At 38.5% G+C, this 22341-nt stretch overlaps 1 protein-coding gene across 2 annotated transcripts in view; it reads right to left on the minus strand.

Moving 5' to 3' along the window:
- The window catches only part of EPHA7 (EPH receptor A7), a 162337-nt gene that overhangs the window by 131415 nt on the left and 8581 nt on the right, over positions 1-22341 (minus strand). For both annotated transcript variants that reach the window (XM_010573338.1, XM_010573337.1), the window contains exon 3: positions 21276-21945. In XM_010573338.1, the coding sequence (XP_010571640.1) occupies positions 21276-21945 (670 nt within the window). The remainder of the gene's footprint in view (positions 1-21275; positions 21946-22341) is intronic.

The following is a 22341-nucleotide window of genomic DNA, read 5'->3' on the forward strand; positions in this document are numbered from 1 at the left end:
GATATTTCCTCGCTCTTAACTTAAACTTTGCCCATAGGGAGACTCCAATTACACAGCCATTGGAATGCAAGTCCTGCGCTGCCTGATGTGCTGCATGCAAGGAGCTGTGGAGGAGCCAGACCTCAGGCGCTCACCCTCCTCTGCAGTCTGGGCATTGAGGGTGTTTTACACATGCAGGCTGTAGCCAGATTTCACTCCAAAAGGGCCTCTACAGTCATATGGGAGAGAGACAACCGTCCATGCTTACAGTCTGCTTGGTGAATTCTGCAGCAAATATCCCTAGTTTGCAAGAAAAAGGATGGTTTTGCTATTCACCAGCCATACAAACTCAGTCTTTACTCAGGGACTTTCAAAGCCCCAAGGGGCTTCTCTCCTTCCCATTCCTCATCAGTGGTAACAGTTTTTCCACAAGTTAAATTATGTCCTCTCTTACACTTATGCAACAAACATGTATTCTCCCACACTTTGAGACACTTTGCCTACGATGGTTTTATATAGGTAAAAGCTACTTGAAGCCATTACGATGATGCTGTCACAACTTCCGAAGCAGTCCTGTCACTGGCGTGTGAGATGAACTAGGGTCCTTGGCTTACTCTTTCGAGATACACTGATTCATCAGAACTAAAAGCATGTTTTAAAAAAACAGCAAAAGAATCACGAACTGATCTGACTGGATATGAAAAAAGAACTTTGCAGTTGTTCTAACTGCGGGTTTGAACATGTGCTTCAGAATCAAAGTATTCCTGAGCACATAAAGTTGCCAATTCCTTTTTTTTTAGTTCTTCTTAATTCTTAATCCTAAAGCAATTGATAATCTATTTTAAATTCCAGTTCTAAGAATCACATGGGTTCGTTGTTATCGTTGTTTCCGAACAACCATCTAAACTCTAGCTTGAGGAAAAAATGGCTTCTAGTCCTTGCAGTGGTGGAAAACCATTTGAAAAGATGACCCAACTACATTTCAGAGACTGAACAGATGCATACCCAGAGATTAAAGAACAACGGTGATCTCAGACATTCCTGATTTTGTGGGGACCCAATTAATTTCAGCAACATGAGCTATGCAAGTCTGTTTAAAGATTAAGAAGTTAAAAGAAAAAAAAACACAAAACCCCAGTAAATTTTCAGATTCAGAACCCTTCTTTTTCTACTGAACTCATCTTTTAATTTCCAGTTTTGCAGGCGCTTAGGGACGGTGGAGAGAGAAGAGAGACATTCCAACTTGCTTAATGAGAAGCACAGAGCTCAATCGCCTTAGGTCCAGATCATAAATTTAAAGTGTATCTTTTTTTTTTTTTCCTAAAGTGATATTACACAGTTCCTGCCTCTCTTGCCATGTGGATAAAACACAGTGAAGCCTTTTGTATGGGTAATACAAAAATCTAACCTTTGTCACACCCTCTGCCATTTGAGGAGAAAGAGGAGCAGCCTGCAGCAGGGAAGAGGAAGAACGCCCCTTATTCTCCTCCACTAAGTAAGAATATGGCCGCACTTCCAAACGAGCCCTTCTTTTTCTATTATTTATGAAAGGTATTTCCACAATGTTTACCATTGATATTTAATCTATTGAAATGGTTATTTGTGCGTGTGTGAAAGGCACTTTGAAAACTGTTATGAAAAAAACAGACCAGAAGCAGGAAGTAGACCTTAGTCTTATGAAAGACAAAGACAATCTCCCAGTCACTTCAAGGGGACAAGGTCAGGCCTTACCTTTATTCTCACGCATTTGCATTATTGACTTTATGAAACAAAGGCAAAGCCCTAAGTAAAGAACTCGTCGTGCAAACCGAGGATGCTTGCGTGATCCTGTGTCATTAGCGATGGCAGCTCTCAGCCACACACCACACACGGGCTGAGACACTGGCTATTTGCACAGCATTCAGATGCCGCTCGGCTCTGGTATGCGAACCATTAAATGATATGCCTACCGCAGCGATGAAAACGCCTGCTTTACACTTGTATTCACCTACTGACACATCCACCGGCACTCCAAAGTATTGGGGCAGAGGCTGAGAAACGTCTCCATCCTCGAGCTCAGCCCATGCCCAAAATCGTGCCCTCAGATTGCATCTGCTCACCTGTCCACAGTCCCTCCTCATCAACACACCAGCCCCTTCCCTCTCCTCCAGGATATATCCCCAGGCTTCAGTTTGACAGCAGGTACTTTAAGCAGTACAATGCTTTGTGTGGGTGGAGTAAATTATATTACTGACTTTAAAAAAATTTAAAAAAAAACCACAAACGGATAGACTTGTTAGTATACAAAAGAATAAAGTGGTACATTTAATTAAGACTTTTTTCCCCATATGGCAAATTTTGTTTGTTGCAAAATCACATATTTCATTACTGCTAAGTTATTTACAGTATATCTGATCTGTCCAACAAAATGGTACATGGTTTAACTGTTCTCTTTGAGGTGATTCTTTATTAGTCATATAATCCATTTTTCTACTGATTAGGGAAGATGACTCAGTACTAAATATTCTTTCTCCTCATACAATTGATTTTTTGAGCTTTTTTCTTCAAATATTTTCTCCAACACAGTTTTGCTGGCTAGTCTTTATTAGTATAAATCATCTGCAGATGTGCTAGAGATTTCACACTACAGCTTCAAAAACCTTCTCTAGAAACTCTGGCGAACAAAGCAATTTTTCATACCTAATTCCATTCTTCTCTTTCCCACCGATGTAACTGTCAAAGAAAATCAGATCTATGCTGACAACGCAATACAGAATGAACTCGGATCCATACAGACTGTTTCTGCAGAGGCCCAGAGTCCGGAGGTGAAAATTATCTATTATTCTGAACAACAGAACCGGCCAAAAAATTCTGCTGTTGAAGACCTCACCCCTTACGGATGAGATTAATCGGGAACCAAATCAACCTAGCTCCAAGCAAGAACCCCAGACTCCCAGTCCCTGCCAGGTGTCCTCCATCAGAGCAGCCAGACCCAGCGAACCCGCTGCTGGTACTGCCAGGCTCAGTCCTGCCTTCAGACTCCAGGAGAGATGCCACCAGCCACCCCCGGCAGCTCACGGCTACCTGTGTTACTGCCCTCCTAATGAATCTTCTGCTGACATTTAGTCCAAAGCATCTTTTGCCACCTTCTGTTTTGTTTAAAGGCGAAAAAAAAAAGAAAAAAAAAACAAAACACAACCCACAAACAAACAGGAAAGTACATTAAACCAAACACTTTCAATTTACATTATTTTTGGATCACTTCCTCAGCGGCCTGCCCATGGAAAGCTAGCATTTTGCAAACTTTCAACTAAAACAGGAACAATATTCAATCCTGACAGGATGAAATGAATCAATCTGCCCATGGCTTAATTCACAAAGGCAAATTTCTCTTTCACAGTCTCGTCCCAGAAATGGGAAATAAACTTCTGTACTTCAGTATCTGTTTCTGCTGGAGGAGAGGGCATAATTGGGTCAGTTTGGTGGGGGTTTTTGGCATTCTACACTTTTCATAGGATAAAGCCTGACAAAGGGGCAGACTATCAAAACTGAGCCAGAAATGAATCGATTTACAGCAGTGTAGTAAAATTAAAATGTGACTCAATCTGGTTATTACTCAATATAACTTAGAGAAGAAATGGGTCTTTGTAAAGTCTTAAACAAATTAATTTGCTTGCTTAGCAGACTTAGGGCTTGTTAAAGGCCCACTAAGGTGCCTCATTGCTTTCAATGCTCTCTGGCTCATTGCTCTTTCCACACTGTTCAGTAGCTGGCTGTAATTCCCTATTTCAGAAATTTTCTTCTAACTTCAGGTACTTTCAGAATGATTATAAAATGGATTGAATATACGATTGGGGGGGTAGGGGGGTGGGGGGGTGAAATCTGAGTTAATCTATCTAGACAAATTAGTCCTATCAGATACCCCATTAAAATCGGTCCAAACGAAAAGTAGCCTTTTAATCATCTGAGCTATAGGACTCAGCCATCACATGTCACAGCCAGCACACAAATATCCAGAAGCTAATGAAATATGGTGCTGTACTTCAAACAAAATCAATCACTGATTTCTTAAAATTTCATCCAGGAACCTAGTGAATTTATTTCTCTCTCTGTCTTTTTTAAATCCCATCTGATGGGAGTTAGTATCAAGCAAGGGCATACAGAGAAATCCCTAGCTGATGAGTTGCTAAGTAAATCTGTTACTACAGGAAACATGTTCACGTCTTTAACAGGTACAAACAAACACAACTGATGGGAAGAACACAGTCAATAAAATAGTTTCCAAAAATCCTAGGACTGTTTATCTTAAGATCAGATCTGAGTGACTTCAATGCAGATCTGTTCTGGTTTTCTCAGCTTTGCCAGCTTGTCAGATAATTGCCTCCCAAGCAACTCTGGTGATCAGGCTTTCTCAGTTCAACCATTAACTCATTTTTTGACAAAAAAAAAAAAAAAAAAAAAAAAAAAAAAAAGCCATGGCACTTCGAGTTCTTTTTCAAAAGGACAGGTATGGATTGCAGCCTGAAAGGTGCAAAATATACTGCACTCATCATTCAAATGTGTTTTTAAAACCAATACTGCGGCATAATAGAGAGTTTTCTAGTTCTTTTCTGTTACCTGCTGCTGTGTTCTGTACACAGCAGGGAAAAGCATGGTTGTGCGAAGTTCATTGCTGGATACAGCTGAACATTTTGATTAATAATGACTACTCATCCTGCATCTGCACTTTATTACCATAAGCCATTATGCTCATCTCTCATAAGGTAAGCACACGTGAGCCAGAATTACAGCCAATTTACAAGAAAATAACCCAAATCAAACTACTTTTCACATCCCATGTGTGGTACATGCTTATACGGTTCCTCAGATCAGAACCACAGGCTCCTGAGAAACACCACTGTGCCTTAAAAAGAGTCATGGTGTGTCACCCCAGAGTTACAACAGATGTTTGACACTGGCTTTTACACGAGAGGAATGCGGATGCATTCTGTTCATAAAAGTCTGTGGAAGGTTTAGAGATCTAAGTGGATCAAATGCATGGTATAAATATGCAGTTATCATCAGTACGCTTCTGTCTTAGATAAACTTTTGGCAAAGTGGAACCTATGAAAACTGTTCAACTTTCTGTAATTAAAACAATATTAGAATAATCATGTTTCACCATGACAAAATATTACTGGAGACAAAGGAAGACCTTAACCGTTGCTTGTAATAGGCCTTTCAAAACACAAACCATACCCATGGAAGCGATAATTTTTTTTACTTCTGTGATATATTTCCTTTCATGAAGGTATGTTGCAAAATAAACACTATTCTTCACTGTGTTCTAAAAATGTCTGCTTTGAACTATTTAAACTATTTTAATTACTCACTGTTTTATCAGCATAAATAAAATTTGCTCAGTGACCCATATATTTCTTATCTAAGTGAATGGAGCTACTTCTCCCAGATCATTTAGTGCAGGTTAGCCAGGCTTTGTGAGCAGCGTATAATGATATGCAAACTAAAACCATAACTATGTCAATTTAAGGTCAAAAAGGCCTATTTGTGGTTATTATGGAAATCAGTTTAAATGCGAGGTGGCTAAACAATGCGTCTTTGCGTACTGCCTCAGCAAAAACCCACAACCAACCTGCCAACATCTGCTTTTTGAAGTGTCAGATAACATTATTTCCAGGATGACATCAAGGGCCTTCATTGGCTATGCATAAGGTCAGTGAATATTAACTTCATTTACACTTGGCTGAGAATTGGCTGGTGCCAACAATAGAGGTTTAGATCCTCTGCTGAGCAGGGTTAAAAACTGACAGAAAGCTGCCATTGAGGAAGATGGATGATCGTACTAGCTGACCCTATTCCTCCCCAAGTGTCACAGCTTCGGCCTCTTTTCTATCTCTGCAACAAAAGACCCTCTCTGAGCTTTCCAGTGGCCTTCAGCTTTATTGGTGCTAACAGGCCCAGACATTTTCATCGATTGGATTCTCTACCTCTTAAACACAAGAGCTTGCCCTCCCTGGCTAGCCAAACCTTGGCACAGATGTCTTTTTTCGTAATTGCTTCTCTGCTGTCTGTTGGGAAGGATGCAATCGGACAGGCGAACATCATGTCAACACAGAAAATGCTTCACCATTTATCTCGGTTTCCCAATGGCATTTTAACGAAAGTGATACGCTGTTTGCCTTGGGGGGGGCTTAACCCTTCAGTGGCTCAAAAGGTCTATAAACGCAGAAAAAGAAGTTGCTGTAAAAAAATTCCAGTGCATTTGTCCTACACATAGTTCACAAACGATGAATTAGTTTTTTCCAATCTATTTTAAATACACATCTTTAAATGCACAGAAATCAGTTTAGTGTTGTTACTGCGCATGCTTCTATGTCAGATCCTCAAGAGGCTTTTCAGTCAAGTTCAAAGTATACATTTTATAAATAATAAGACTTGAATAGTTAATAATGTAAACATCTGTAGAATTTCCAGTCTATTTAAATCCGAGGCCACAAACTTAATAAAAATCACAAAAATACATTAGGAGCTTAAATGGATTAGAACATACCTATTACACAGAATGAAAACAGACATCTTTTAACATTTGAATGGCAGAATGACTGGAGAAAAGATATAAAGGAAACTTAACAGAGCTGTACAGAATGCTTTGGGGTTGAAGAAAAACAAAGCTGATGCTCTTTTATCTTTTTTTTTTTTTTAAACATCTGCTACTGGACATTGCTGGCATAAGAGTAATGGATTTGACAAGCCACTTGTTTGATCCAATACAGCAATTCCCGTCTTTCTGCATACACCATGGAAACACCCAGCCTGCTATCATAATTTATATATTTTCCCAGATTGTGGGCTGCGCTGCATGTGCTCTGTGCCAGACTGACTCTGCAAAGCCACCCTTAAAGGCATTATAGCTAGCCAGAGGACTCGTCTTCCACTGAGTTGCAATCAACAGGATTATAACAACCCTTGCTCTGCCTAACATAGGTTTATAGCCAGAAGCACAGGAGCACAGATTAAACGCCCCTATTAAAATCCATGGCACAAGTTATCTAGCAGGGACTGGCACAAGTCTCAGAGCTAAGGATGATCTAAAAACCATGCATATAAAAACTGATGAAAAAAAAAATGGGGCGGGGGGGCACCAAAACTGATTTTTTTACAGAGCTATGGGTTTTGTAGTAAATACAATGGAGTAATTGTCTCAAAAAGTAAGGTAGAAATGCCAAATACAGGCGAGGTCACAAGAGTGGAGAAAAAAACATAATCCAACCTGACAGCCCAGCCTATAAAGGTGAATGAAGTATCAGCCACCAAAACTACCTCTGTGCCATGACGTAGTGTGGCATGATGGATCAAATTATTTCAGTTTTCCAATAATGCTTGTGGTTACAATTGAGGGAGGGGGTTGGAGGGAGTGGGGGGTCATCAACTAAAAAGGCAAACATTTTCTGCTGGGGGAGAAGGAAAAATGGCACCATTTTCAAACTAGCCGCAATCAAAAAGGAAGTTTACCTCAGTCATAAAAACAGTAGAAAAGAAAACCCAGTCATAATTCAGCCATAAAATGAAAAGATGTACTATGAAAAAAAAATGTGTGAAAGTAGCTGAAGTGATTTTTGAAAATACAGCAATACATATATTTCTTGGAATGAGATGTTTATTGCATACAGCCTACCGCAATATAAAATAATGCAATTGTGCGATTGTACACCAAGACTCATGATGACTTTTTTTTTTTCCTTTTTTTACACTACTGGTGGGGAATACTGCCACAGTAATGAGGAAAACACACATTTTTCATATTTGTAGTAACTCCTATTAAACAAACTGCTTTTAGCAAGGACTGCAAGACTGGGCCCTTGCTCTTTGTGTTAATAACAGATGGTTATGACATGGGGCCAATTCCTGTTTTTCTTACTTTCACAAGTAGTCCCAAGGGACTAATTTTTTTATTTTTTTTTTTATGAATAAAGCAAGCAAGATTTTACCCAAGGGAAAATCTGCAGGTTTGCAACAAAAACGTTTGTGGTCCCCTTTTCCACTGGGTAAAAGTGAGGAGTTCTGCCTCTTCGGCGCACCCCACCAGCCCCAAAGGAAGCGTTAAGGAACCCCAGTCGCAGGTACTTGGAAGGAACAGGGAGAGAAAGAACTGGCATGTAAGTATGAAACGATGACAGCTCTCAACAGATTTCCCCAATATGCTTCAGAAACCGCTGTCAGGGATGGAGATTGGCAAGGGATCCCCAGCAGCACGCTACTTCCATCTGGACTGGGTGGAACTATAGTGTTCCACCTATAGTTCCACCTATAGCAGACAGCTATGGGGATTTTAAAGAGGACAAGACAGATCCATTTTTTAACCCACAGAGACATGTCATACAGGACAGGAGTTTTTCCCCCATGGATAATCACAGGAAAAGGGCTCCAGTCAGAAGATATTCTCCTTTCCCATCACCTTAATGAACAGCCCTCCATCTCTTTTAGTTAACAAATGCAAGTCAACCATGATATATTTGTAAGCATATTCTGAAAATTAAAATGAAGAAAAATTAATGAGAAATAAGTACCTGTGAAACAGGTGCTTACCATACGCTGAAGGTGACCAGGCTGTTCACCTATACAGGAAAGTATCATCTCTCTATATGGAATATACTGTCCATAAACCACCACACCGTGTTCCTTTAACTACTACCCGTGGTACAATCAGGTGCCCACCACAAGAAGCAGGAGGAGCTGAGCCACTGTTCCCACCGGGCATCAGATACCCAGCCTAGGGCAAGTGTAATTTGTATGTGACAAAGGGCTTGTTTTACCCTCCTCTAAAAGGAGTTGGGAGGTTGCCACAGGCTGGATCTTCATTTCACTGAATATAGATACACTACTGACTCAGGGAAATGGAGACAACTGGTATGACCGCAGAGATTTAAAACTCACTTCTGAAAAGACTGTAGCGATTGCAAGATTGAAAACCCTCTTCCATCTCTGCATTTCTGTGTAATATAAATTAGGGTTTGGGGATCTTCTTCTACCTCGAGAAGAAATTACATTAGTGTATACCCATTAGGTAAGTATGTATAGCACTTTATAAAGCAACACCAAAAATATTGTTTCAACCTGAATGCTTAAGCATCTCAGCCACTCACAGCTAGAAAGAGCACGATGACACGTCACCCATATTTAGCAGACCAAACTAAACTCTTCTTAACGGACAACCATGGTGCTAGAAAGCTAAGGTTTGACTTGCAAATCAAGTGAATCTAGGATACATGGAATGATATCCTCCCTTTAGAAAGAAGGGCAGCCCAAGCAGAACATCTTTTTAGGTATGTGGAGCCGATGTGTAATGTTTTTATGTGTTCAGATGACCTGAGCAGCCTGTTTGTGCATAGTCCCAGAACACGTCCGTCAATCAATGTCAACATTCTTCCAAGCTCCACTTTGACTGGCAACTGACAGTCAGTTATCTCCTGAATGTTAATTAATAATGAATACCCTTGTCACTGCCTAAATACACAAAATGTCTTTAAATGGTGGAATTTAAAAAATGGGGTTTGTTCTGTGAGAACAAGGATTGTATTTTCATTTAGTCCCTGTGTTAAGGAGAGAAATAAAATTCCTCATTTAAAGATTGCACGTCGTTTGTTCTATCAACATGTGCCTTATTTTCTAAAAAACACTCATCTCTACTTGTGTCATGCAATTTTGAATCTTATGTTCCTGGATACATGATTTTTACAACAGTAATACAGAATACGGTGACTGTGTAGCTCTACGTATGACAGAAAATCTTTAAGATAAAAGATCAAAAGTAGGCATGTCATTGTCTCCTCCCCTGTTGCACTCACCCAGGAAAAAGAAAAAGTGTGGTTTAAAAAGATGTTATTTCTCTCCCTTGTTTACTGGCATTATTCACTAGCAATTCCACTGACAAGACTTTTTTAATAATAAGCCAAATGGAGGCTTATTTCAACTGACAAACTAAAGCAGACAGACAAGCGTACACATTGTAAAGCCAAAGAATGCCCCTTTTAATCAGAAAATTAAGTGATATATAACTAATGATAAGTGAAAGTGAACAGAAGAGACAGTCACAGATCACAGATTGAATGTTCTATTCAATCTGCACTGGGGGACATGATTTTCAACCCTGCTTATGATTTTAAGCACATGATACTTTCACACTACCCAGCAGCAGACTGCAGATTAAATCTGGCTGAGACTTCCATAGGTGAGATAATTAGGCGACAATATGGAGCCTTGGGATTTGCTAACAGTTAAACCAATGTCCATTTCCTTTAGGTATTATTTGGGAGGACTTTATCAGTACTTTTTTTTTTTTTTTTAGTTAAAGTCAATAAAACTGCCCACATTTTGAAAGTTGTCCATTTGTCTGTATAAACATATTGTCCTTACACAATCAACACAAAACAATGTCACAATTATAATATACTCCAGAAAGAAAACAATGTTAATTTTTACTGAAGAGCTACTGGTACAGAACAAAACTTTTCAATTAGCTGGACAAAAATGAAAATGGAGAGTTATCTATCTAATTTATTTACTGTGCAAATAAATTGATTAAGAAAAAATATGTTGACATTTTGAAACATGAGAAATCAAACATCTAAGATTCAATATTTGATTTCAGCTAAGGGACTGTATCATGGGCCTGATACAACAAAATCAAGTAAGAATACCTTCTTTTCAACAGGATTCCAGTCACATTCCAAAAGTATCTTTACACAGCAATTAAAAAAGAAATACCAAAGATGATCTTAAAAAAAAAAAAAAAAAACTGTTTCATGCAATCTTTTTCTCTCTAGTTACATTTTCTTATTTGATATTTTAAGACTTCTAAGACTTGTATACGGTCTAACAGAAACAAGAAAAAAGATCAATACGTCTCCATTTGCTTTGACATACAAACACATCACCTTTATAAACAAATGAAAAAATCAGTAGAATGTTTTCTCCAGTTCTGTCATTCACCTCAGAAATATATACATATATATAGAGTGCAAATAAATTGATCAAGACAAAAATATTAACATTTTGAAACACGAGAGCTTAAACATCCAACATGAAATGTTTTACCTTTTTTATATATATTTATACGTGTGTGTGTGTGTTTTATATATTAAATATATATATATAAAAGAAAGCTCAGAACCTAAAAGACTTGGAACCCATCGCTCCATATGAAAGATGGTTCAACTGCTAGACTATGGGAAGAGCAAGTGTCAGCAGGGGCTAATAAAACCTTCTAACAGTGACTGCATGTTGGTTAATAGGCGTGCCCTATTTGAAGCAAGAGATCCGAGTTCAAATTCTCCTCAGCAAGAAAAATAATTGACCTAAGTCTGGAAAACTTGAGTTGAATGAGATCATGTAAATATGATCAGTGATCACAGCCACATGTTGCCCACTCAGACCATGTTCCACAGACAAATTTTTGAACGTGTAATTTGTTCCAGCAATAACAGAGCTGAGCTGTTTGGCACACAAACTGCCAAACTTTCAGGAATACAATAAACTTTACTTATAGAATCTCAATTGGCAACATTCTTCAAGCATTTTCATGGTAGCTAAGCAAGGGCTCCAAGATTTTAAATTAGAGGTTTAATGAGATTCTCAACACCAACTATGTTCCTCCATGGTCACAAATGGATCGACTCAAATAGGCACGACACAGACATTCATGAAATGTATCATTTGTTCTTATACTCTACCCATACAATAGTTTAGTGTAAAAAAAGATGGTACATTCAGGAAGTTCAAAGAATACTATGTTTACTACTCATAAATGAGGACTAGCTAGTAAGCTAAGAAACTGAGGGATTTGGAGGGTTGGAGGCCACAGGCAGTACTAACTTTTCAGGTGGGGTGGATCAGGTCATTAATCCAAGGTCCAGACAACCCCCGAGTTTTCCCTTGATGGTCCATCAGAAGTGGATGGAGAACACTGACATCCTGCTCCTCTCCTACACAGGGGGGTAGGCTTCTATAGAGAAATATGCACATGTACACTATGTCATGAGATGAGAACATGGTCATTTGAGAAAAATAAGCTCTATCAAGGGTCGGGGGACACTTGTAATTTAGTCACATCGTGAGGACATATCACATAACCAGTAAGGTGAAGGGAACATACAGCAGGTCACATCCATATGGCTACATGAGACCACCATATTAGTCACCTGCCAGAAGACCTCCAAGGATCACTTTCAAGGGCCACCCTAGTTCAATCCACTGTGTTCAATTTACTGGAAAAATGAGCACCAGTCATCTAGGCTGGGTGATATTTCACATTCACTACATGTAAGGAAAGAATAATAACAAGTTATAGCCACTAATTATCCTAGAGGTTATACATGTCATGTACCATCAGTGGAATTTCTTAGTCCCATTTATAGTTACTTCTCTGTACACATTTATACCAGCACAACACCTACAATTCAGAAAAGCACATCTAATCAAACATGCATTTAAATATGTTTCATCAACATAAAAGTTTTAGGGTTTTGTATATTCTTAGTTACTTAAAACTTTAGTACTTTCCTCAGTAGGAATATATTAACACATGATGTTACTCCCATCGAGTTAATGGGATTCTTGCCATGAAGTTCAAGGGATGATGCCTCAGCCCGCAGTCCTACAGACAGTTTTCTGCGTTAGGCTTTACTTCCTTAAAATAGTGATAACTTTACTGAAAAGTAGGAGCCCCATTTTTACACTTTCTACAGCATGTTTATTTATGGCAATACGTACTATCAGAAATTTTTTTGTTTAGAACAAAAAAATCAGTAGCCAACCAGCAAGCCAGGGCTCTACACTTGCACCAGCTTCTCAAAATTGAATGCTTAACTTATTTCAGAATTACAGCAAGAAATAATCTTTGCATTTATGTATATTAAATACATTGCAAAATAATACCAATTAGTTTCTTTAATCATGTACTTCCTTTTTACCCATCAATCACACACATTTGAGGTATGCCAGGTGTCAGAAAATACTAATAATTACAGTTAATTAGACTTTTATTAGAAAAATGCTTGATATTATTGCAGGAGAGCCATGTCTTGCCAAGAGACACATGTAACTAATCCAAACCATAAAAATTAAGAAGTTAAAGGTATCAGTTTACCTTGGGTAAAAAACCCTGATGTTTCTTACAGATGTGAGCAACTTTATCCTCCTTAGGATAGGCAGCGGGGCCACCCAGCTAAATAAAGCTATACAGGTACATGCGTTGACAGGATCAGGACTCTAGAAGGACAATAATTGAGCCCAATTCTGATCTCACACAAGTTTTATACTTGGTTGCCTTTGCTACTCTGAATTGTACTTATAAATTAGCTTAATATTGAGCAAAATTTCCTGAAATGCATATAGCTTCTAAAAGATAATTTTTCCTAAAAGGAAAATCTGTTCTTAATGAAGAAAAATAGAAGTAAGGAAAAAAGCATTAAAAACTGAACCGTCACTCTCCAGTATGTTGGCATGTTGTGTTTATTAGGGAGACATGACGGAGTCAGAAACAGTCGTTAATGGAAAAGTACACAAGAATACTCCTTCACCAGAGACACCGGACATACTGCTGATACGTCTGAGAACAAGAAATGAAATATGAGATTCCCACAGAAAAGAAAGTTTCTGCTGTGAACTATTAACTAGGATACTATTCACTTTCACATATAACATATTTTTCATTAGTATCAGGGACAAGAGAACTCACTGTGACAGACACAGGCAACAGAAAGTTTTGGAAGTGCACAGGGATAAAAGCTGCTCTAAGTAAGAAGACTGTTTATAAAAATGTCTTAAAGATATTTGCTCTTGCTGCTGTTTTCTCAATAATGCAAGGTTCTAGAAGAAATTAGATACATCATCCTCTAAAGAGAGGTTACTTTTTATGAAATTAAAGATGGTAATGCTGAATGAAACAGTGAACCTGCCTTCCCCCCTCCCTTTTTTTTTTCTTTCTGCTTGATGCCACAACATTCTGTGAAGGCTTACAGTAGAAAACATCTACATATTTTTCCCATCATGTGAACTGTGTTTGGTTTTTAATAAGCTCCCTGCACATACTTTTCTAATACTTTTAAGGAAACCCCTTACAAATTGTTTTATTCTTAACTTGGTTCCAGCCTTAAGTTTTTATTAACAAAGTAGTATTTCTAGGGGGGGGAACCAATCATGACATAAACAAAGTATATGTATTGAGTACACTTTGAAAGATCTATTTTCTCTTTGCAGATACTAATTTGGAAATGTTTTACTTGTTTTCAATTTAAAAAGTGTTAATCCACAAGCTGTGTACAGCTTATTGTTTTTAATAACTAAATTAGCATTGCAGACAGAGCTTGCACAGTACAGGAAAAACACTGATATTTAATGCCGAGAGGTCAAGAAGCAACAATTAATTTTTACACTGTAGTTCAAGTGGTAATAAGCATGATACTAAGTGAAAACCCACATAAAGAGAAAAGTATCTCCACAGTTTCCCAAGCAAAAACAGAAAGATATTCTTAAAGATTTAATACTGCTTAATATATATCAACTGTTGGGGGGACAGGGGGCAAATATTTTCATGATAACAGAGGAAGTTTGGGATGCAGCAAAATTCAAAAGCTAATCCAGTTAAGCAAACATTTTGTTCACATAATTTTTATTTTCTTTCAACTTCAGTACCAAACATGCATGTATGGCTGTCCCAATTCTCGAATAAGAACCTCCACTTCACTCCTTTGCTTAAGGCTCCTTGTTTTCAGAGAACCACTTACACTTTGAACTGCAGTTTACCTGAACAACTTTGAACAGCATTTCACCATCCATATAATAGATGTCCTACAGATACATAAAGTAGATTAGTTAAACACTTAACATGTTCCCCTCTTTCCTGTGATCAGTTCTTCCATTAAATGATCTCTACTTTCAGTTTCTCTGTAACCTACTAACTCTCCTTTTCTCAGTTCCTGGAACATTGTTTTCTGGCTGGGGGGGTGGGTTTTGTCTTGTTTTGTTTTCTTAAAAAAGCTAACAGTCATATTTAATGGAATGCATGTACACTTGAGAGTCCCCTAACAAGGACTGTATGTGTCGCTTCTCCCATTTGTACTCAGAAATAAAAGAATATTTAAATTTATTTTTAGTGACTTAATTCTCAGAGGTTAACAGAAAACCTGGACAAAAAACCCAACCCAAACCAAACCAAAAAACCTACAGAATTTCCAAGCAAGCCAGTTGCTTCTTCTTCTAGGAAAATCTTTTACACGTAGAAAATAATAACAAAGCTACTACATGCCTATTGCAACTTTCACAAGACATTTCTGGGCAGAAAAGTTTGTCTGAGAAGCAAGATGTATGGTTTTGGGCAACAGGCTTGACACGATGAGATTCCATTTCTAAATACCAACTAAAGCTTCATTTAGAACAAACAGAAGACAGACTTTATGGCTAAGGACTTAATGGCCCAGCTGTTGAGCAACCATAGCTAATTCAGCAGTGGCATCCCAGACCCGTAAAAAGACAGCTTTAGTGCTTCCTCTGTAACTAAAGGAGAAATTACTAAGATTCTGTTAGGTTTCATTGCTGGCTTTGTTTTGATTTCAAAATCTGTGCACAGCAGTGAATGTGACCAAAAAAAAAAAAAAAAAAGTACAACAAATTTAGTTTAAGAAATTTATATTCAGCAAACAGCTAGTAAAATGCAAAAATCAAATTAATTCCTGGAGTTCCTGGAGTCAACAGAATCTGGGAAGAGGAACAGAGGGTCAGGGGGTGGGGTGGGCTGGGACAGAAGAGAGGCTGGAGAAAGGAAAAAGCTCTACATTCAACTACATCATCCAACAATTTCCCTTGTAGAATCTCGGCTCCTGATTGCCCACCTGCATGTGCTATTTCACTCCTGTCAGCTCTTCTGGAGCAAAACAACTATTTCACTGGAAACTAAACCCGTCAGTAGCTCTGCAGTTAATTCATTTTAGGGATCACTCTGATGGCATTATGGATGAGAACTAGCTGGTTTCAACCGCCTCCACCACTTGATCACTTCAAGTTAACATAACCTTACTTCTCACGTACCTTCATGTCACACTTGAGAGAGGATGCTGTATCACCAAAACTATGACGGCCTGTAATCATACTGAAACGAATTCAGACATTTCAGGCAAAGGAACAGTATAAAAAAAATAATTGGATCTTAGGGCCAAAAGGCAACCCAGAGGAGACCTGGAACAAATGCTGTGAGAACACAAGCCATTTTGTATGATTTAATTTGGAAACCACTTTTCGAAGAGGACGTGTTTAACAGTAGACATAGCTCCTCTCCCCCTCTCTTCTCTGTGTTGACACATCCAAAAGGCTGAAGAACATGAACAAAGTAGGTCAAAGAAACCCAAATGACTTGGGGAGACTGCCAAATTTGTGAAAATCATCCTCCTTATGAACACTAGACTGTTCTGAAAGAAATATATAGCAAAAAAATATATTTTTCTACCACATCTCTCTGACAAGAAGACTCCAGGGTGAAAGAAAGCCAGGACATTTGACTTTCTAGAAACTCCAAAGGGGGCTGGAAGCAGAAATCACAGCTGTGCATTTCATAGTAGAAACACCTTCAGTATTCTTGACCATCTAGCTAGAAGGTCTTACTTTTACCTTAAAACTACCTGCTATATTTTTCTGTTACGATACTTTGGAAAGATATTTACCTTTTTTTTTTGTTTTTTTTTAAATCCAATACTTCCTATGCAGTTGTATCTGTGATCTCATATCAGATCACACCGACCTTTCTTTAAAAAGGACAGAAAAATTATTTAATATATTAGGGGATAAAAAGGGAAAGAGGTAGACACTTTCCTGTTGAACTTCCATTGGCTTCAGAGAAAATGACAAGACTCGGAGATATCCTCATTCTCTGCTCTGGTTCAATTTGCTGAGAATAATTACATTCTCTTCCCTAGAGTAATTTTGGAGGCAAATGGAAGAAAGGTAAGTCTTCTTCAAAAAAGGAAACATTTAGAGTTTTGACGATATAAATGCCATTGAAAAAGTTTCCTATAATTTTTTCCCTTCTGCACAAAGCAAAACATTTTCAAGTTGAAAATGTAGGAATGTCAACATAGGTTACTCAAGCTGCAGGTCACCTACAACTTTTGGGACACACTACCTGAGCTAAACTCTACACCTAAGTCACAATATGCGCAACTTGGGCTTTTTAGAAACAGGGCAACATTTTTTTATGACAGCTTATTCACATTACCCCCTTAATTCATTGCCTTCTACTAATAAACTTGTGGCACATCTGCTCCTAAGTGGAGTAATATTAGAAAACAAAAACAAAAAAACCAACCAAACAAAAAACCACAGCCACACATACTTTACCACAAATATGCCAAGCATAAAGCAAATTTGGTTTCTAGATCTGTTATCAAGTAATATTTCACAAAGTAAAGAGATAAAAGTTTGTCCCAAGAAGAAAAAACAGAAGGAACAGATGCAGCTTGCAGTCTGGCACAGTGTACAGCACATGACAAAGTTTGGAAAGAAAAGCCTGTAGCTCCCTTTTTACCTCACCAAGACAAAATGTACAAATAGCTGTAACCCCCTCCCCATTTGGGGGCCCATAAAACAACTGTTAATGCATACAGTATTATAAAATGTTTAACAGTAAAATGGACCCATTTGGCTTTCCCTAGAAATCTGAATTTTTGGACTTGGTGCCCAATCATCTATGTAATTTCTCAGTACAGTCATATTAAGAGATGCTTCTCACCTTCTGAAATATCACTCTACTGTTCTGATTGAATAAATTGAATTCCCTCCCTCCCCACCCCCAACTAACATGAAACAGATGGAAAATACATTACACTAGAAGTTCTCAAAGAATTGCTTTCACCTTCAAATACCAATCACTGATTGCAGTGTGCTCCTTACATGCACACCATATCGACTGAACTCCACTGTGAGAAAAAAATCGAAGTTAGACCTATTGGGAGTCCAGTACAGCTACTGAGAACTGTATTGGGTTTTTGTGGTTGGTGGGTTTTGTGGTTTTTTTCCAGAACAGACGCAATACACAATGTTGGAAGAACTGAATATTTCTAAGTACCTTTCTGGCACCTTTGCTAGGTACTTTTCAAGACAACCCTTTAAAATGTACAGCTTCCACACCTAAGTCTAGTGCCACACACCAGCAGGCATAAGATCAACACTGAGGAGATAGCATCCTTGCACATAAGCAACAGAATCTGCAACTCAAAGTTCAGATGCTTATCTAGTTTTCTCATGTTTGTTTCACCCAGCTTTAAGTTTTTGCTTTACATGACAATTGTGAGATCTCTGGAATTTGGCTCTCTTGTGTATGTGTGTTATCACGACAGATCACTGAGGTGGCACAGACTCCTTGGCACACCTATAGCGAGAAGTAATCAGTGTACATCCAAAAAAAAAAAATTAATTCAGTTTGAAAGATTGAGCACTGAAGAAGGAACACATGGGAGCTCATTTTCCAGGTTATGTGTTTCATCGCTCACAATTGTTTTCTTCCTTATCATTCCAGCACTACTGGTTACTTACATTCATGCAACAAAAAAATCTTCTGGCAACACATCCAGTGCAGAGTTCTGTATAAATCAAAATTCAATTGTTTTAGTATCCGAATTCAATAAATTTCACACACAGGAGAGAAGCTGTATGCAAAAGGAACATTCTTCAATCACAGCCAGCCAATCAAGCTAGCATCACACAAATGAAAATCCCCACTGAGCTACAGGCTGAAGATCTATTTGGAACTACAATGTGGCCATCTACTCCTACCTTTGCTACAACGCAGCCAGATAAGGTATTATTCTGTATCTTTAAAAGACCCTCCTATTGTGTTAAGTTAATTCAGCTGAGCTTTAGCAAGTGTGAGAGAGGAATCACAGACTTCTGCCCATCCTGACAGAGCACAATGCTTTCTGCCACGAGCAGTCCCAAAGAAGTCACGCAGCATGCCAGGTACAAAGTATTTGCAGAAGTGAGCCCTCAGACAGGGCTATAAAAGCTCTGGGTTAAGGAAGCACATGCCAACTTGCTTCTGCTTGATCTGTTACACAGCTTGACAGTAACAGATAGCCGGTTGCATTAGTGTCAATGTTCAGATAAGTTTCTCTCAATATCTGTCACAAAAAACAGACGCGGTATCAGCGTGCCAGCTGTATTATCGGTCACTACATAGTTGATCATACTTAATAACAGCCTCGAGCACAGACACGGCTAACAAGTATCACAGACGGCAATTACTATTGTGCGCCACAGTCACCCAGATCGCTCCGACTCGGAGCTGCCAACGGCGCGCATTCGGCGAGCGCCTGCCTCCCACCTTTTCCCTCTCAACTACATTAACTTGCCTCAATATGGAGCCAGAGTTTGTTTTGAAACTCTTAACAGGATCACTGAAAGAAAAGAGGAAAAATACCATAAATGATCCTCTGGACTGTTTCCAGAGTCGCGTATTCTCTTAGCGACTGCTTTGAAAGCAAGCCAAAAATGGGAAGTGTTCTTGCAAATGAGCACGCTACTATACTCAAGTACAAGTTATCATTTAATTCTTTTGTCAACATCAGTGCGGTTAGAAATTAAGGAGCCTGTTTAATAAACAGGTTACTTGAATTCCAGTTACCAAACACCAATTTCTTCTCTATCCATCTCCCCCATGCTCACTCAGCTCCTGCCCCCCACACATTTCCCAACATACACTGCTTTCTTTTTTGGATACTTTCTCTCCTTTATTGAAAGTCAAATAAAATTAGTATATTAATTACATCAACCATGACTAGGTCTGTAATCAAGAGCAAGTTAGCTAAGAAAAGGAAAAAAAAGTCAGTCACTCCAAAAAGGCATTTGAAAACCTCAAAACAGGCTTCTACAGGACACAGCACTTAATATTTTTAACAGAGCTTTGATACAGTCTACTGAATGGTTTCATGGGGGCAGTTTTTCACATTACAATTACTCCTAATGAGATCACCCTCCACAGTGTATAAGCCCTCATCCCTTCCCAACAGAACAATGAAAGATTTGTGCAAGGCTACAAAGGCCTCAGATCAACTCCACTCACTTCACCTTGTACCGAATTTCCTCGTAAAAACTTGCCAAGAACACAAGTGTGTTTTTTTCTGAGGACAAATGACTAATAAGGAGACTCATTTACTTTGTTTTAGGGTGTCCCTAATCCTCTACAGATTTTGAAGTCCTCACACAGACACGTCAGATTCAGTGACTGATGCCAGCTTTGGTTTTGAGATTCTGTAGGTTTCTCCTCTTCACAGATTTGTGGGCTTTTTTTCCAGTTTTTGACTTACAACATTTCTCACCAACAAATGTCTGCCTATCTTACAACAAAAATATGGTGATATGTAACTCCTTGTGTTATCTTACGATAAAGATGACAGACCTTGTGTTAAATGTACATGAAAATACATGTCTTCAAACAAACTGCCTGTTCTCTTGATTTTACTGTAAGGAAAGAATGAAATATCCTTTCTCACGCTAAGCAGAAATACCTTACACATGTAGCCCCAGTGAAAGCAATGCTAAGGGTAGGTATCATTCTAAGAACATGGATAACTGAATCAGTCTGAATTAGAAAGTACAACTTAGTAGTCTCTGATTTGCTAGTATTTTAAACTAATCACCATGATCCCACTGCAAGCCAAAAGTTTAGAGTTAGCTTTATGCAAAAAGATACTGTAGAAAGGAAAACATACTTTCTTCTGAAAACTTGATATTCTGTTTGAAAGATCTATCTTGTGTTTGAAATTTTATACACTTGACACAAAAGTCTAACTCAGTTTTTGTGTGTGTATTCTTCCCATTACTAACCACACCTCATTCTAAGTTCACCTCCTGTTTTAGTTTCCTTATAATTCTGTCACAGATCATGTGAAAGAACAAACTGGTTAACTACTTATATCCAAGACTATTGATACAATGTTCTGTGATAGGTATGATTTGCTCTGCATTACCAAGAGGTACAAGGAACATCACCTTAACTGGTTTAAAATCTTAGTCCTGACTCTATATTTATACTTTATACAACTTTTAACTTTTCTTGTTTAAATTTAAAAACACAGTATGCAACCGCTGATGTCCATATCCAGAAGGGCTGACTGCTTTAGATTAGTCAGCTTGAAGTTTACAGATTGGAGATCCGAAAACTTTGAAAGCAGATTGATGATGTATTTCTCTTGGGGGAAAAAAAAAAAAAAAAAAAAAACTGGGAAAACCTGACCTATAGCATACATATTACAGCAAGTTGTATGTTTACTTACGTTCACACGTGTCTCCTTTTTGCTGGTATCCTGCTTTGCAGATACATTTTCCAATAGGCACTAACCATTCTCCCTCCGCGCTACAGTGCATTTTCGGCGAGTTCTCTGCCTCCTCCTCCGCACTGCTGACACAAGTTCCTCGTACTTCAACTAAAGAGGAAAACTCTGAGCCAGTCACTGTGTCAGGAAAAATAGCTAAGTTCTCAATGATGGACCAGCACTTCTTGTAGTAGACTTTGACAGAGACCAAAGCAATGCAGGCCCCTACATCCTGAAATGCAAGATAGAATCCTTTTTTGGACAAAGGTCCAATTTCTCTCACCTCTGTGTTAAGTTTCATTTTTCTCTCCCCAAGATCACCCTGGGTAAAACTTTCATCTGCTGCAATAGTGTCTATTTTTACATATTGGTTTTCTCGGATATTCCTGCCAGTGTCGTAGTCTGTTTCATAATAATACAAGTTAAAAGTTTCTTTACAAGTCCCCAGAACTCCAGGAAGACTGTTACAATCCCTCAGAGTGAATTTCAGTTCTACAAAAATCCTTTGTGCATTGCTTTTTGCAATCCAGTTAGTCCGAAGCCAGTTGTTTTGGTTTGATTCCATCACCTGGCATACCTGGTATGTTCGTATAGGAGTGTAGTTTTCATCCAGTCCACTAATTTCTTCCCACTAAAACAATAACAAACAGTTAGTAATACAAAACAAGTATGCCACCAGATGTAACTACTGTGTATTTTAAAAGGCTTCACACAACTCAAGTCCCCCTCCTTTTTAACAGTATGGTTCCATAAAAAGTAGGTTATTGTTAAAATACTCTTAAGAGCGCAAATGAAGAAAATACACATTAACGCAGCTGCAGGCTCTCTCTTCCTCCATGTCTTTCCCACATATAAAGAACTTCAAAAAATCATTGTCTCATCATGGGCACAGTTGTAAAGAGGAAGCTCCAGAGAAGGCTGTTCAGCATACCAAATTCTGATTATGCACTAGGCTCTCCCACTTTTCGTTAAGGTCATGACAGTCTTGGATAAGCAGAGACCAGAAGGAGGGAGGCAGCTCTGCTTC

Source organism: Haliaeetus leucocephalus, unplaced genomic scaffold, assembly GCF_000737465.1.
Source record: "Haliaeetus leucocephalus isolate CR32 unplaced genomic scaffold, Haliaeetus_leucocephalus-4.0 Scaffold384, whole genome shotgun sequence".
In the NCBI taxonomy this organism is placed as follows: domain Eukaryota; kingdom Metazoa; phylum Chordata; class Aves; order Accipitriformes; family Accipitridae; genus Haliaeetus; species Haliaeetus leucocephalus.